At 49.3% G+C, this 13343-nt stretch overlaps 1 protein-coding gene across 3 annotated transcripts; it reads left to right on the top strand.

Annotated features, from left to right (window-relative positions):
- The first annotated feature begins 906 nt into the window (after window positions 1-906).
- Window positions 907-8615, top strand: LOC107500422 (myeloid cell surface antigen CD33-like). 3 transcript variants are annotated; one of them, XM_016125617.2, is made up of 9 exons: window positions 912-1040; window positions 1103-1480; window positions 1663-1938; window positions 2158-2205; window positions 5011-5268; window positions 5404-5688; window positions 5979-6075; window positions 6364-6424; window positions 7170-8615. In XM_016125617.2, exons 1-9 carry the CDS (start codon window positions 986-988, stop codon window positions 7350-7352), a joined length of 1641 nt encoding a protein of 546 aa, XP_015981103.2. In that variant the 5' UTR covers window positions 912-985; the 3' UTR covers window positions 7353-8615. The 3 variants fall into 3 exon arrangements, with proteins under 3 accessions (XP_036088490.1, XP_036088491.1, XP_015981103.2); XM_036232597.1 differs by having other exon boundaries at window positions 907-1480; XM_036232598.1 differs by having other exon boundaries at window positions 907-1480; window positions 5047-5268.
- Window positions 8616-13343: the final 4728 nt, after the last annotated feature.

Here is a 13343-nt window from a genome sequence, read left to right on the forward strand (position 1 = left end):
TGGGCCCTGAGCCCCTCAACACGGAGGTCCCGGATGAGGAAGCCCCAGGGCAAAGGTGACTGCCAAGGGCTTCCCACCCAGGACGGGACTCGGAGTGACCACCGAGGAAAGGGCAGGGACAGACGCTGGCCCTGTGAGACGGGTCTGCAGAAACCTCTGCGTTCGTGCGCCCGCGGGCCTCTCCCACAGATGACGGGGAGAATCGCAATGCCCTGAGCGACAGACGAGGAAACGGAGGCTTGGAGTGGAAGACCTGGGCCCACCTGGCGCCAAGCTGGGCAGCGCGGGCGTATGACGTGGGCTCCGGGCTCTCATTCTGGCCTCGTCGTCAACTGCACCGATGCCTGAATCACGCCGCGGTGGGTCAAGAAACCTGGGACCACTTGTGGGGGCGGGGTACATCATGGCAACGCCCTTGGAGTCGTGGTCCCTGCGCTCTGGCCACTCTCACCTGGGGACTCGCAGTTTGGCTCCCTAGAGCCACGGGGTCTCCCACGAGCCCCTGCCTGCGCTCCCAAGGTCTCTCCCCGTACTGCACAACCCTCTGAAATGGCCTGGGGCTCCTCCACCTCCTTTCGCTCCGCGCCTCTGGGGAGGACGTTCGCTCATCCGTTATGGGTCTCATGGGTTCGTGTCTTTCACGCCCTGCGGCTCCCACTGCGGCCTCTCCCGAGTCCCACCTGGGTGCGACCAACGCTGTGTGACAGATAGAAGCGGGCACTGGCCAGGCGGGGCCCACTTTCCAGGCGCAGACAGCAGCACCAGAGGGACAAGCCAAGGACAGGGAGCCTGGAGTGGCGGTCAGGTCATCCTTGCATGTGGGGCCCTCCCCCAGACACCCCATCTGGGAAGTGGAAGTTCTCTTCCTCAAGGGCGGGCCAGCCCCGCCACGGACAGGCGCCTAGTTCCTGCTGCATGGTCATCCCTGACTTCAGCGTGGGCTTCCTGTTGGTGCTTCCTCTAAGTCCTGTGACAACAAAGCCCCATGACACTTACCCCAAAGATGCTGCTGCTGCTGCTGCTGCTGCTGCTGCGGACAGGTGGGTGGCCAAGGGGACAAGGGGTGGCAGACGGGGTGAGGCTAACTCTTGTTTCCCCTCAGGGTCTCCACTGGCTCAAAGATACTGGCTGAGAGCGTGGACGTCTGTGACGGTGCTGGAGGGTGCTATCGTCCGCGTGCCCTGTGTCTTCCACCTCCCAGATAGCTGGAATACATATACCCCAGCTTATGGCTACTGGTTCCGACAAGGGGCGAAGGAACTGGAGGATGCTCCTGTGGCCACAAACAACCGACATCGAGCTGTGCAGGAGGAGACCCAGGGCCGATTCCATCTCCTCGGGGACCCCAAGAACTACAACTGCTCCCTGGAGATCAGAGACACACGGAGAAAGGACACAGGCACCTACTTCTTTAGGGTGGAAAAAGGAGGCTCTGTGAAACATAGTTTCAAAGAAAACCAGGTTTCTGTGTGTGTGACAGGTAAGGCATGGGTCACGGAGAGGCCACACGAGTGGGTCCTGAGGGCTCCTGTGACAGGGCTCGGATGCGTCCCCCTTCTTCCCTGGGAAGGACCCAGGGCTGGCCTGAGGTCGAGGCAGCTCTTGGGGGCACATTCGCATCCTCACCTCCAGGGTGTGGGTCTCTGTCTCTCTCCTCCCCAGCTCTGTCACAAACACCTGACATCAATATCCAGGGGACCCTAGAATCTGGCCACCCCAGGAACATTACGTGTACAGTGCCAAGGGCCTGTGAGAGGCAGACGTCCCCCACCTTCTCCTGGATCGGTGTCAACCTCACCTCCCTGGGTCCCAGGACTCCCTTCTCCTCCGTGGTAACCCTCACCCCTGGACCTCAGCACAACGGCACCAACCTCACCTGTCGGGTGACCTTCCATGGTGACGTGAGCACAGAGAGGACCATCCAGCTCAACGTGTCCTGTGAGTGTCCAGCCAGGGTGCTGCGTCTCAGGGCCATGGGTGTTGGGGATCAGGAGGCAAGAAAGAGGACACTTAATTTCACTTCCTTCCTATTTCTAAATTCTGTGTGTGGGAGGGGGCCGGGGGCAGGAAGGCCAATGGTCCCTTCTTGCCACTGTAAAGGGAACAATTATTTACACCTGTCTGTCTGTCTGTCGGTCTGTCTGTCTGTCTGTCTAGATGCACCCCAGGACATGACCATCAGCGTGTTGCGGAAAGAATGTACAGGTAGGGTGCAGGCTCTTCTCTCAGGAGCGGGGTCGGGGTGGAAGTGGGGTCTGTCTCCACTTTTTGGAGCAGAGAAGTAAGATGGGATAGAGACTGGGGGCAGGCATGAGGACAGCCCCACACATGCTTCTTCTCAGCTTAAAACCTGGTCTCTCCTCCCCCCGACCCTGCCATCACCGGGGCTTGCATGATCTCCATGCCCGACAGATATGGCTGTCCCCATGGCCATGGCTAGTTGCATCCTCATCCCAAATCCTGCGCTCATTCTCCTTAGGATTTGGACCATGCCTACCCTCCCTCCCTGCCCCAGTTTTCTGTGATGACTTTAATGTTGTGTTTAAACTAGTAAGTGTAAAATGTGTCTGTGTCTACTCACACTACCATCACAAAATACTGCAGACCAGGTGGTTTAAAAAGAAGGAATTTATTTATCACAGCTCTGGAGGCTGTACTCCAAGATCAAGGTGTCAGCCAACTGGTTCTTGGTGAGGATGCCCTTCCTGGCTTGTGGGCATCCGCCTTCTCGTGTCTCCATGGTAGACAGTGAGAGCAAGCTCTCTGGGGTCCCTAATCCTTATAAGGATGCTCATTTTGTCATGAGGGTCCCAATGTCATGACTTTAACTCTAATCACCCCCAAACACCCATTCGGATACCTTCAAATACCACCGCTTTGTGGGTGGGGTAGGGGGAGGGGTTTAGGACTTCGACATCAAAATTAGGGGAACACAATACAGTCCATAGAAAAATTCCATAAGAATGAAAACAGTATTCAGCACCTGGTGTACCTCCCCTCTTGCTTATCTTTCCAAATATAATCTATGTACATACATTAACACACACACACACACACACACACACACACACACACACCATGCTCTGCACTCTGCTCTTAAACTTTTTAAAATTAACCTTCACTGTGAAATAATTCAGATTTTCATGGTACAGAGAGTTTCCCCAACTCCCTCCACCCACCTTCCCTCAACATTAAAGACTTTCATCACCATGGCATACTTGACATAATTTTGAAAGTGACATTGGTCCATTACTAGCAACGAAACCTCCCTTGTTCTCACATTTAGTATCTCTCGGAAGTCCTTCTGGGTCATCACAGAGGAAAATTTCTCATTCTTGATGATGCCATGATTTCTCGGTTGGAAAAATATTATACCACAAAATACTTCACCGGTTCCCTATTGGTGGAAAACTAAAACTATCGTGTTTCCAGTTTTTGCTTAAGAGGGATAATGCTGCAATGCTGTGTGTGTGTGTGAGTGTCTGGAACATAACTACCTAGAGAATGGAAGTTCCGGATCAAAGCGTGTGTTCGCAGTTGCTACAGACATTGCCAAATCCTGCTGCATGGTGTTGCCCCACCTGCCATCTGCATCTGTTTTGCTGCTGAAGGTCCTCCCCGTTGCTGACCTACTAAGTGAATTCAGTGAATTCTCTGTGGTTTGAATGTGCATTGCCATTTTATAACTAGGTTGAGTCCCTTTTTTTATGTTAACCATTTTGTACCTTTGCGGCATTCCTCCTAACCATGTGAAGAAAGAATTTCCATATTAAGGAAATCAGCTGTGCACTGGTTGAAAAAATTATTTTCAGCCTAATGATGGCCTTTCGACTCAGCATACAGTGCTTTTTCCAGGCATGACTTTTTTTAGAGTTGCAGACAGTCCTGTATTGGAGCTGGTTCCCACTGGGTGGTGAGAGCGCATGATGGCCATGTCGTCCCAACTCTGGGTTCAGTGACTTCAAGTTGGGTGCTTGAAATTGGCCGAGATGGCAGTGTTTACACCAAGGAAATTGGAAAATACTACAAATCGGGACCCCTACCTGCACTCCCGTCCTTCATAAGCTGGTTGTCACACATTTACTGGTAAACCACAGGTGGCATTTATCAATATTTTATTCCATGCCTCTGATTTTCCCCATTCTAATATTTTTAATTATTTTTTATTACAATTGACATACAATCTTGTGAGTTTCAGACATGCAACATAGCAGTTATACATTTATATACCTTACGAAGCCATCCTTCCGATGAGTCTGGTCCCCACCTGACACCATGCATAGTGATTACAACATTATCGACCGTATTCCCTGTGCTGTACTTTACAACCCTGTGACTGTTTGTACAACGGGCTGTTTTTAACATTATTATGTGAATCCAGTAACACTCCCCAGCATGCCTGTTCACTCAGGCCTCACAGGGCTGTGTGTTTTCCTTGGAGCATGCGAGCCATTCCATGCCTCGGTTTTGGTCTTCAACACAGTCCTTCCGTGCCAGAGCCCTCCCCATACCGGCTCCTGCCAATCCTCATGCTCTGGTGAAGGCTCTCCTCCTGCCACAAAAGGCATCACACTGCTCTGTGAGAATCTGCTTTTGGGGCATCTCACCCACGAGACTGTGAGCTCTGAGACGCGGCTGGATCAGACAGGTCTCGGTGAACCATTGTCGGCAGAAAAAAATGGCAGGGCTCGTGGAGGGAAGTCTGGGGTCTGCATTGGTACGAGTGCCCCAAACAAGAGGCCTGGGGACCAGGGCGGTTCAGACGAGTGCATGGGGGACTCCTGGAAAGGCTGAAGTGCTTGCTTCTAGCCCCGTCCCCTCAGGGCTAAGTCCAGATGGCACGAGCCCATTGGGCAATGGAAGAGAAGAAACTGATCTCCATAATGTAAGGAAAAGAAAGAGAGAGACAGAGAAAGACAGAGAGACAGAGAAAGAGAGAGAGACAGAGACAGAGACAGAGACAGACCCTAGTGAGGGCTAGGTCTTACCTTTTTCTCCCTCTCTGGCCAGGACCTGAAGCTCTGAGCAATGGCTCGTCTCTTCTAGTCCAGGAAGGGTCCTCTCTGCGTCTGCTCTGTGTCACCCGCAGCAACCCCCCTGCCTCGTTGAGCTGGGCCCAGAGGGGACGGACTCTGCAACCCTCCCAGCCCTCAGACCCGGGAGTCCTGGATCTGCCTCAGATACAAAGGGAGCATGAAGGAGAAGTCACCTGCCATGTTCAGAACCCACTAGGCTCCCAGCACGCCTCCCTGGCCCTCTTTGTGGTCTGTGAGTCGCGGGGTTGGGAGCGCCTGGGGGCAGGAGAACTGGTCCATGAATGGGGAGAGGCAAAGCACCAGAGATTTGCCCAGCAGGGGATGGGGAGGGGGGAGGCACCCGCTGACCCTTCTCCCCACCATACAGACCCCCCACAGCTGCTGGGAACCTCCTGTTCCTGGGAGGATGAGGGGCTGCACTGCAACTGCTCCTCCCACGCCCGGCCGGCCCCCTCCCTGCGCTGGCAGCTGGGGGAGCAGCTGCTGGAGGAGAACCTCAGCAGCACCTCCTTCGCCATCACATCCAGCTCAGCGGGGCCCTGGGCCAACAGCTCCCTGAGCCTCCGTGGGGGACTAAACTCCAGCCTCAGACTCAGCTGCAAGGCCCAGAATGTCCACGGGGCCGCGAGTGCAGCTGTCCTGCTGCTGCCAGGTCAGGGGCCGTGACGGGCGATGCCAGGTGAAGGGGAGGGGGCACAAGCTTGGATCCTGCAAGACACTAAGTGGTAGAGAAATAGGCCTGACTTGTGGCCAAGGGGGACTAGAGTCTAGGCCCCTCTGTCAGTTGGCTTGAGAGGGCGAAGGGGGAACGGGAGGCTGCAGTTATACAAAGAGGTGGGAATGAAGCAGTTCTGGATGGAAGTGCACACACTCCTGGGCATGGCTGTACTCCGGTCCCGCTTAGGGAAACAGGAGTTCACCCCAGGTGTGTTTTATCTGCAGGGAGATCAGGACTCAGGACAGGTGTGGTTCAGGGGGCCGCTGGGGGAGCTGGTGTCGTAGCCCTGCTTGCTCTCTGCCTCTGCGTCATCTTCTTCTTGTAAGTGGTGGCCTCAATTTGGGCGAAGGCCTCACGAGGCGGTGGTGGTGGTGGTGTGTTGGGGGGAACCTCCAAAACCCAGAGCCCCGGTGAGGTGATGAACCCAGGAAGGCAGATTCCTGATGCCAGGTGTAGCGTGTATTCATAGCACCTGGTCCCAAGAAAGCGTCTGGGAGGAGGGAGCATGTGTTCCTATCACGGTCCCTGCCTCCATGTCCTGCCTCGGTCAGCCCTTCTGGGCGCCCAACAGCGAGCCAGCAGGGTGAGAGGCCCCATCTCTCTTCTCAGAGTGAAGATCCACAGAGAAAGGTCGACGGAGAGGGCACAGGGCCAGCGTGGCATCTCCGAGGTGAGCAGGACAGGCGCCTTCCCATCCAGTGGCCCAGGTGGATGCCTCTGCTGGGGGGGGGGGGACAATGGTTCATTTGGCACCTCAAAACAATGAGTCCTTCCTCTCCTCCCAACCCACATTTGGTCCTTCCCATGGATTTTCTGTTATGGTTGACTCAGAGATCCAAGAAGCTTCCTTTCCTGTTTCCTGCCCTTCATCATCCAGAGCCAATAATCAACCAAGACCTGTCCCATCCCTTTTAGTAAAACTTTTCTCCATTTGGCCATATCCAACTGAGCCCTTGCTGTCTCTCCGGGGTCACTGAGCCATCTCTCCTCCCCGAACGAGCTCTTGGCAAGACCTCCTTCCCCAAGAGCTGTCACGCGGCCACCCTCCGCTTGCTCCCCACCATCCACATCAGCATGGTCCAGCAGAAATGTGATGCGAACCACATACGCACCTTAAAGCTTTCAGCATCACACGAGAAAAGCAGAAAGAAGCACAAGATCCATTTTCCGATCTGTAAAACGGGGACCACAGTCGTATCATCCATGGAGGGAAGTTGTAAGGATTCATTGACATCAGTAATAAGAACAGGCTGTTATGATCAAAATTCGTTGTGGTTACGGATGAGTGAGTGAGTGCATGAGTCCTCAGAAAATAGATGTGAAATGTATAAATGAATAAGTGGTCCCTCAAGCCTCACCTTCCCTTCTCCAGACCCCGCAGGCTGGCTCTGATGCCCTTCTCTTGTCCCCCTCAGAGTCACCTGAAGGAATCCCCATCGGACAGCCGCTTAAGTCCCCCACCCCCAGATGAGTCCATGTCCACCTCAGAGATGGACCAGGAGCTCCACTATGCCAATCTCAGTTTCCACGGGCTGAAGCCACCCAACTGTCGGGACCAGGAGGCCACCGAGTACAGTGAGATCAAGATCAGGAAATGATGACCCCACCCTCACCCCCAGGAGCTGGCTGGAGGCCAGAAAAGCCATCTCTGAGGGGGAAAAAAATGGTTGTAAGGAACCAGTTCTTGAACAGTTAACAGCCCTCAGAGACAAAAGTTATAAATGAAACGTGAAGTTCTTCAAAGTGGCTAAGGGTCACGGAGATTCCTGGGTTCAAATCCAGACTCAGCTACTTACTGAGGGTGTTGCACCAGGCAAAATGCTTAACCTCCACGTGCCTCAGTTTCCCCCTCTGTAAAATGGAGGATCATATTGATTAGGTACATTGTTAAGTGGGAAAATGTACACATTTGGCAGTAAATATGTTGTTATGTGTTAAGTTTAGCTCAGGATGGAGGGAGGCGTCAGCTTTGGCTCTACCACAATCTTCTGTTTTGCTTAACTATTTTAAAGACTATATATTATTTTCTTTGGGTGGGGAGGGAACCATGTATTATTTTAAAAGGTAGATCTATTTCTAAATGAACTGTTTGGTGGGAGAAGATATTTCTCAATACATGTATCTAACAAAGGATTTGTCCAGAGTATAAGGAGACAATGTAAAGATCTTGCAAAAATCAATAAGAAAAAGGCAGACAACCCAATAGAAAAATGGGATATTTAATGGGCCAATAAGCATAGAGAAAGTCATTCACCTTCAATAGTTGTCAAGGAAATGCAAATAAAAATTATAATGCTATACCACTGCACATTGGTGAAAATAATAAAAAGAATATCAGAAATATCAAGTGTTGAGGACACTGTATTAAGTAAAACAAGCCAGTCACGAAAAGACAAATACTACACGTATATAAAGTAATCCAGTTCTTACAGGGAGATGAACCTCTTGCACGGAGGAATAGGAAGTTGCAATTCAATGGATGTATAGAGTTTCAGTTTTGCAAAATAATGATGTTCTAGAGAAACCATGGACAGCAATGTGCATAGAGTTGACTACTGTGCTATACACTTAAAAATGGCTACAATAGTGAATTTTTGTGTGTTTTTTAAATTTTAATTATTTTTTACTAAAATAAAGAAAAGTGATTACCAGAGGCTGGGAATTGGGGGAGTGGGCAGGCAGTACATGTTTAATGGATACAGAATTTCAGTTTAGGATGATGAGAAAGTTCTAGAGAAGGATGGTAGTGATCTGTGAATGATGTGAATGTATTTAATGACACTGAACTGTACACTTAAAAATGGTTAAAACGGTAAATTTTATGTTATGTATACCTTACCACAATAAAAAAATTTTTTTAAAGGTGATCAAGTGTTGATGAGGATATGGAACAACTGGAACTCTCAGACACTGCTGGTGAGAGTGAGACCTGATATAGCCGCATGGGCAAGTGAAGTGTAACACTCCTTCTCACCAGGACACAGTTTCCACCCTGGCCCTCACTGGGCTGTGCGGAACAGGCCTCCTGCCCTTTCCATCCTCTCAAGTCCCTGTTATGGTCCTCTCTGCCTGTTTCTCTAGGAAGGTAGTGTCTGAATCACTTCCTGAACCTGGTGAGTCTCCATCTTCTCCTCTCCTCTCCTCTGGGGGGTGGGTTGTGAGCTCCCCCCTTGGCCACAATATAGAGTACCTTTCATCAAGGCCAGACTTCCAGCTTGAAACCTTCTTCATCCACTTCCCATTAATATGGGAGAAGATTCTAGAACTCCTTCCTCTGGAATTCCACAGACCCTGTCCACCTCTCCACCACAGCTTTAATTGCAGGCACTAGAGGCGAGCTAAGCTGTCTTAGTGAAGGCAGAGGGCAGTGGTTGAAATTTTAAGCCCCTGGCTCATAGGCAAAAGTTGAAACCAGAATGTCCGTCGATGGATGAATGCATAAACAAGATGCAGCACATCTGTACAATGGAGTATCGTTCAGCGTTCAGCCATACGTGCTGCAACATGGAGGACCCTCAAAAACGTGAAAGACACCAGACACAAAAGGTCCTGTATTTTAAGACTATCAGTACGAAACATTCAGAATAGGTACTTCCATTGACAGAAGCAGCAGATTGGGGGCTGCCGGGGCCTGCAGAGAGAAGGGAATAGGGAATGACTACTTAATGGGTTTCTCTTGGGGGACGATGAAAAATGTTTTGGGACAAGATAGATGTGATAGTTGCACAACACTGTGAATGTACTAAATACTACAAAACTATTCACTTAAAAATGGTTAATTTTAAGTTATGTCAATTTTTATTTTTCATTAAAACCTAATGTAAGCTCTTAAAGTCCTTCCAGCAGGATTCAAACACCTGCTTCACCACTTAGCCTCCGGCTACTTCCCCTGGCTTATCTGTTAAGTGGGAGTAATGACATTTCTTATCTCTTGGTTGTTTTGAGAATTCCACGAATTAATGCACAAGGACATGGTACAGAGCCTGGTGCACGGTGAGCCCGAAGTAACGATCAGTTTAGGGGGTCGGGGTGGCACTGGTCCAAGTGCCCTCAGCCAGATGCTTCTGTGATAATCCTTCGATTCATTAAATGACCTCTCAGTGACAGGCTTTCCACCTTCACCCTGACCAAGTGGGCATCCCTGTGACTACAGGACAGGCTGCTGATGCACAAGCTTGCAAAGAAGTATAAGACCTATGTTAAGTAGTGATGGCTGGGATTTTGTTTCACTTTCCCCTCCCACATCGCCCATTCCCAGGAACCACCAAGTCCCTCATCTGTCTCCTCTTCTCCATCCTCAGATCCAGTCCTAGTCTGATCTCTCTCCCAGAATGTTCAAACAGCCTCCCGCTACCCAGCCTCCAGGCTTCATTTCACCCTCTGCAGCCCATCACCAACACCAGCAACCAAGGGAGGATTCTAATACTGGGCTCTAATCCTGCCCTTCCTGGGCTAACCATCCCGGCACACCCACGGCTCTCAGCTCTGGAGGTATCAGCTTCAGTGGGAGTGATTCAAGAATTTTCAGAGTCTGACCTTCATCTACTTTACTCCCTCTCCCAGGGACCACCCCTCATGCAGCTCAGCCACATCTCTGCCACTTTCCGAGGCTCTCCTCCACACTTCCTCATGCTTTATCCACATGGTCTCATTTCTCTTTAATGTTGTTCCCTTTCTCTATCTTTGCAGCACATGCTTATCCTTTGAGATCTGGCTCGAATATCATCTACTCAGACAAGCTACATTCCCCAACCTCAACCCCACCCTCGGCCCCGCACTTTCCCACAGGATGGACTAGGCCATGATTTATCAATCTCCATGATAATGATATTTGGACATTTGAGGCTGAATGACTCTTTGTTGTGTTGGGGTAGGGGTGGAAGCTGCTCTGTGCTTTGTAGGATGTTAAGTGGCACCCCTGGCCTCCACCTGCGAGATGCCAGGAGCTCCCTCCACTCTGTTTTGACAACCAAAAATGTCTCCAGTTGTTGCCAAATGTCCTTAGATGGACAAAAAGGCCCCCAGTCGGGAGCCACTGGGTTCGAGCCTCCCTCCTCTGTGCTCACACAGACACTTCAGCAAAACGACAGATGTTCTCCAGTTCTTCTTTTCAAGGTCACCACAAGCACCACAACTTCACTCCACTCCCGGCTAGTTTGGGGGAAAAAAGTACCTTTCAGCTCCTTTGCATCACATTCATAAATGGAACATTGGGAAATTCTATTTTTTCTCCCCATTTCTTTGTTCCCCAAATTTTTACTTCACATCTACTATATGCCGGAAACAGCAAGAGGAAGAAGATGTAGTTCCTGCCTCAGGCGAGCTCAAGTTCATGGTTTGCTGGTTGGAAAAGAAACAAAAAAATGTAAACTACTATAGAACACAGTGTGATGCAGTTCCCTAGGTCTGGCAGGTCAAGGGCAAGAGCTCTGACCTCCTCTCAGGGGTGGGAAGGGAGTTAGATGCACCTTGACAACAAAGCAAGAGGTGGCTCAGCAGAGAAGAGAGAAAAAGCAGCCCAGGTAGCCATGACTACAGGCACAAAGCAAGGAGGTGGGAGAGGGCCTGGAAACCGGACAAGAGCAGTCACTGTGCTACAGCTGGAACCTGGAACAGAGGAAACAAGGTGAGATCACGGCTCTGGAAAGTCTGTCTGTGGTCTGCCCTCCAAGCGCTCTGTAGCCAGGCTGAGAAGGCTGAACTTCATAGTTCAGTCTGCCATGTAAAAAATAAATCTGGATTTCGAGAAGGAGGGATTTTGTTCAAAAGGATCATCGTAAGGGTTGGGGTGAGGACCTATTACAACAAAGGAAGGACTCCTCTTTGCTACAAAACAAGTCTTAATAAATGCTTACATTGAAAAAGAAGAAAGATGCCAACTGAACCACCTAACTTTCCGTATTAAGGAACTATAAAAAGAATTCACTAAACTCAATACAAGAAGGAAGGAAACAATAAAGATTAGAACGAAGATAAATTACAGATAATAGAAAAACAATAGAAAAACTTAACAAGACCAAAAGTTGGTCTTTTGAAAAAAGCAACAAAATTGATCAACTTCTAAAACAACTCGAATCACAAAAATAAAAAATGAAAGTGAAACTATTACTACTGATATAAAAATTTAAAAAAAGACTATTAGAGTACTATGAACAATTGTAATGAACAACCTAGGTGACTCCATCTTAGGTATAAGACCCCATCTTAGGCACGGGGCAGTTCCCGGAAAAACCACAGATAGCGAGACAATCACCTCACCCTAGACACAGTCAATCAGACCAACTATAGAAAGTAACTCTCCAAATTCCCCGCCTTGTTCCTTGGCGCCATCACCCAGCCAATCCCGCTAAAGGTCAAGCTTGTTGTACCAATCCTGTAATGCCAAGGCATTGCTCCCTGTGCTTGGGGTTTTTTTCCTTCAAATACCCTGGAAGCCTCATGTTCGGGGCCGCCTCCTATTCACTGCTAGATTGGTGTGCAGAGTGCAGTCCAGACTCAAGTCTAAAATAAACTCCCTCTTGCTCTTGCATCAGTGTTGGCGTCTTGGTAGTTCGTAGAGATACAAGTCGGGGCTTAATGGTAAACTCCCTAAAATTAGATAACTTAGATAAATGGACAAATTCCTAGAAACGCACCATCTACTGAGATAGAATCTTGAAGAAATAATCTGAAATGACCTGTAACTAGTAAGAAGATTGAATCAGTAATCAAAAACCTCCCAACGAAGAAAAACCCAGGACCAGATGGTTTCATGGGTGAATTCTACCAAACATTTAAAGAATTAACACAACTCCTTCCCAAACTCTTCCAAAAACTCGAAGAAGAGGAAGCACTTCCTAGCTCATTCTATGAAGCAAACATTATCATTTTACCAAATGATCGGCTGGAAGAGACAAAAATGAGGGTGAGATTGAGCCAAAGTGAAGTATAAAGCAGGCTTTGTTAGGGTCTGCAGATGAGATTCACTGGTCCAGCAAAGGGGCCAGGGAAGTCGCACGTGCCTGGGGTATAGGCGCAGTTTTTAAAGGTTTTGGCCCAGGATGTCGGTGGGGTTACAGGGCGGGGACTTTTCTGTTTGGCTGATCTTGCCGCCCGGGAAGTCTCTGCTGTAACTTTGGTCGTGAGCTGTCGGCCATCTTAGGTATTGAGCCACCTTCCCGCTGGCGTAATGGCACCCATGAGCAACCAAACACCAAAGCCAGATAAAGACTAAAGGATAATGAAATGACAGACCAATATCCCTTGGATATGACACCAAAACACAGACAACAAAAGAAAAAGTTTGAAACTTCATCAAAGTCTAAAATTTTTGTGTGTTCAATGACACTATCATCATAATGAGAAGGCAACTCACAGAATAAGATAAAATATTTGCAAATCACATATGTGATAAAAGATTAACATTCACAATATATAAAGAACTCCTACACTCAACAACAAATACAAATAACCCAATCTCTAAAATGGCAAAGGACTTGAATAGAGATTTCTACAAAGAAGATAAACAAATGAGGAGTAAACACACAAAAAGATGCTCAACATCACTAGTCATTAGGGAAATGCAAATCAAAGCCATAATGAAATACCAC

The sequence above is a fragment of the Rousettus aegyptiacus genome, unplaced genomic scaffold, assembly GCF_014176215.1.
Source record: "Rousettus aegyptiacus isolate mRouAeg1 unplaced genomic scaffold, mRouAeg1.p scaffold_m13_p_14, whole genome shotgun sequence".
NCBI lineage: Eukaryota > Metazoa > Chordata > Mammalia > Chiroptera > Pteropodidae > Rousettus > Rousettus aegyptiacus.

Coding starts and splice junctions, on each gene's coding strand:
- LOC107500422 (XM_036232597.1), top strand. CDS start 916: ATGGTCATCCCTGACTTCAGCGTGGGCTTCCTGTTGGTGCTTCCTCTA. Junction 5,269..5,403: donor CCTGGCCCTCTTTGTGGTCT/GTGAGTCGCGGG, acceptor CCCACCATACAG/ACCCCCCACAGCTGCTGGGA. Junction 6,425..7,169: donor GCCAGCGTGGCATCTCCGAG/GTGAGCAGGACA, acceptor TGTCCCCCTCAG/AGTCACCTGAAGGAATCCCC.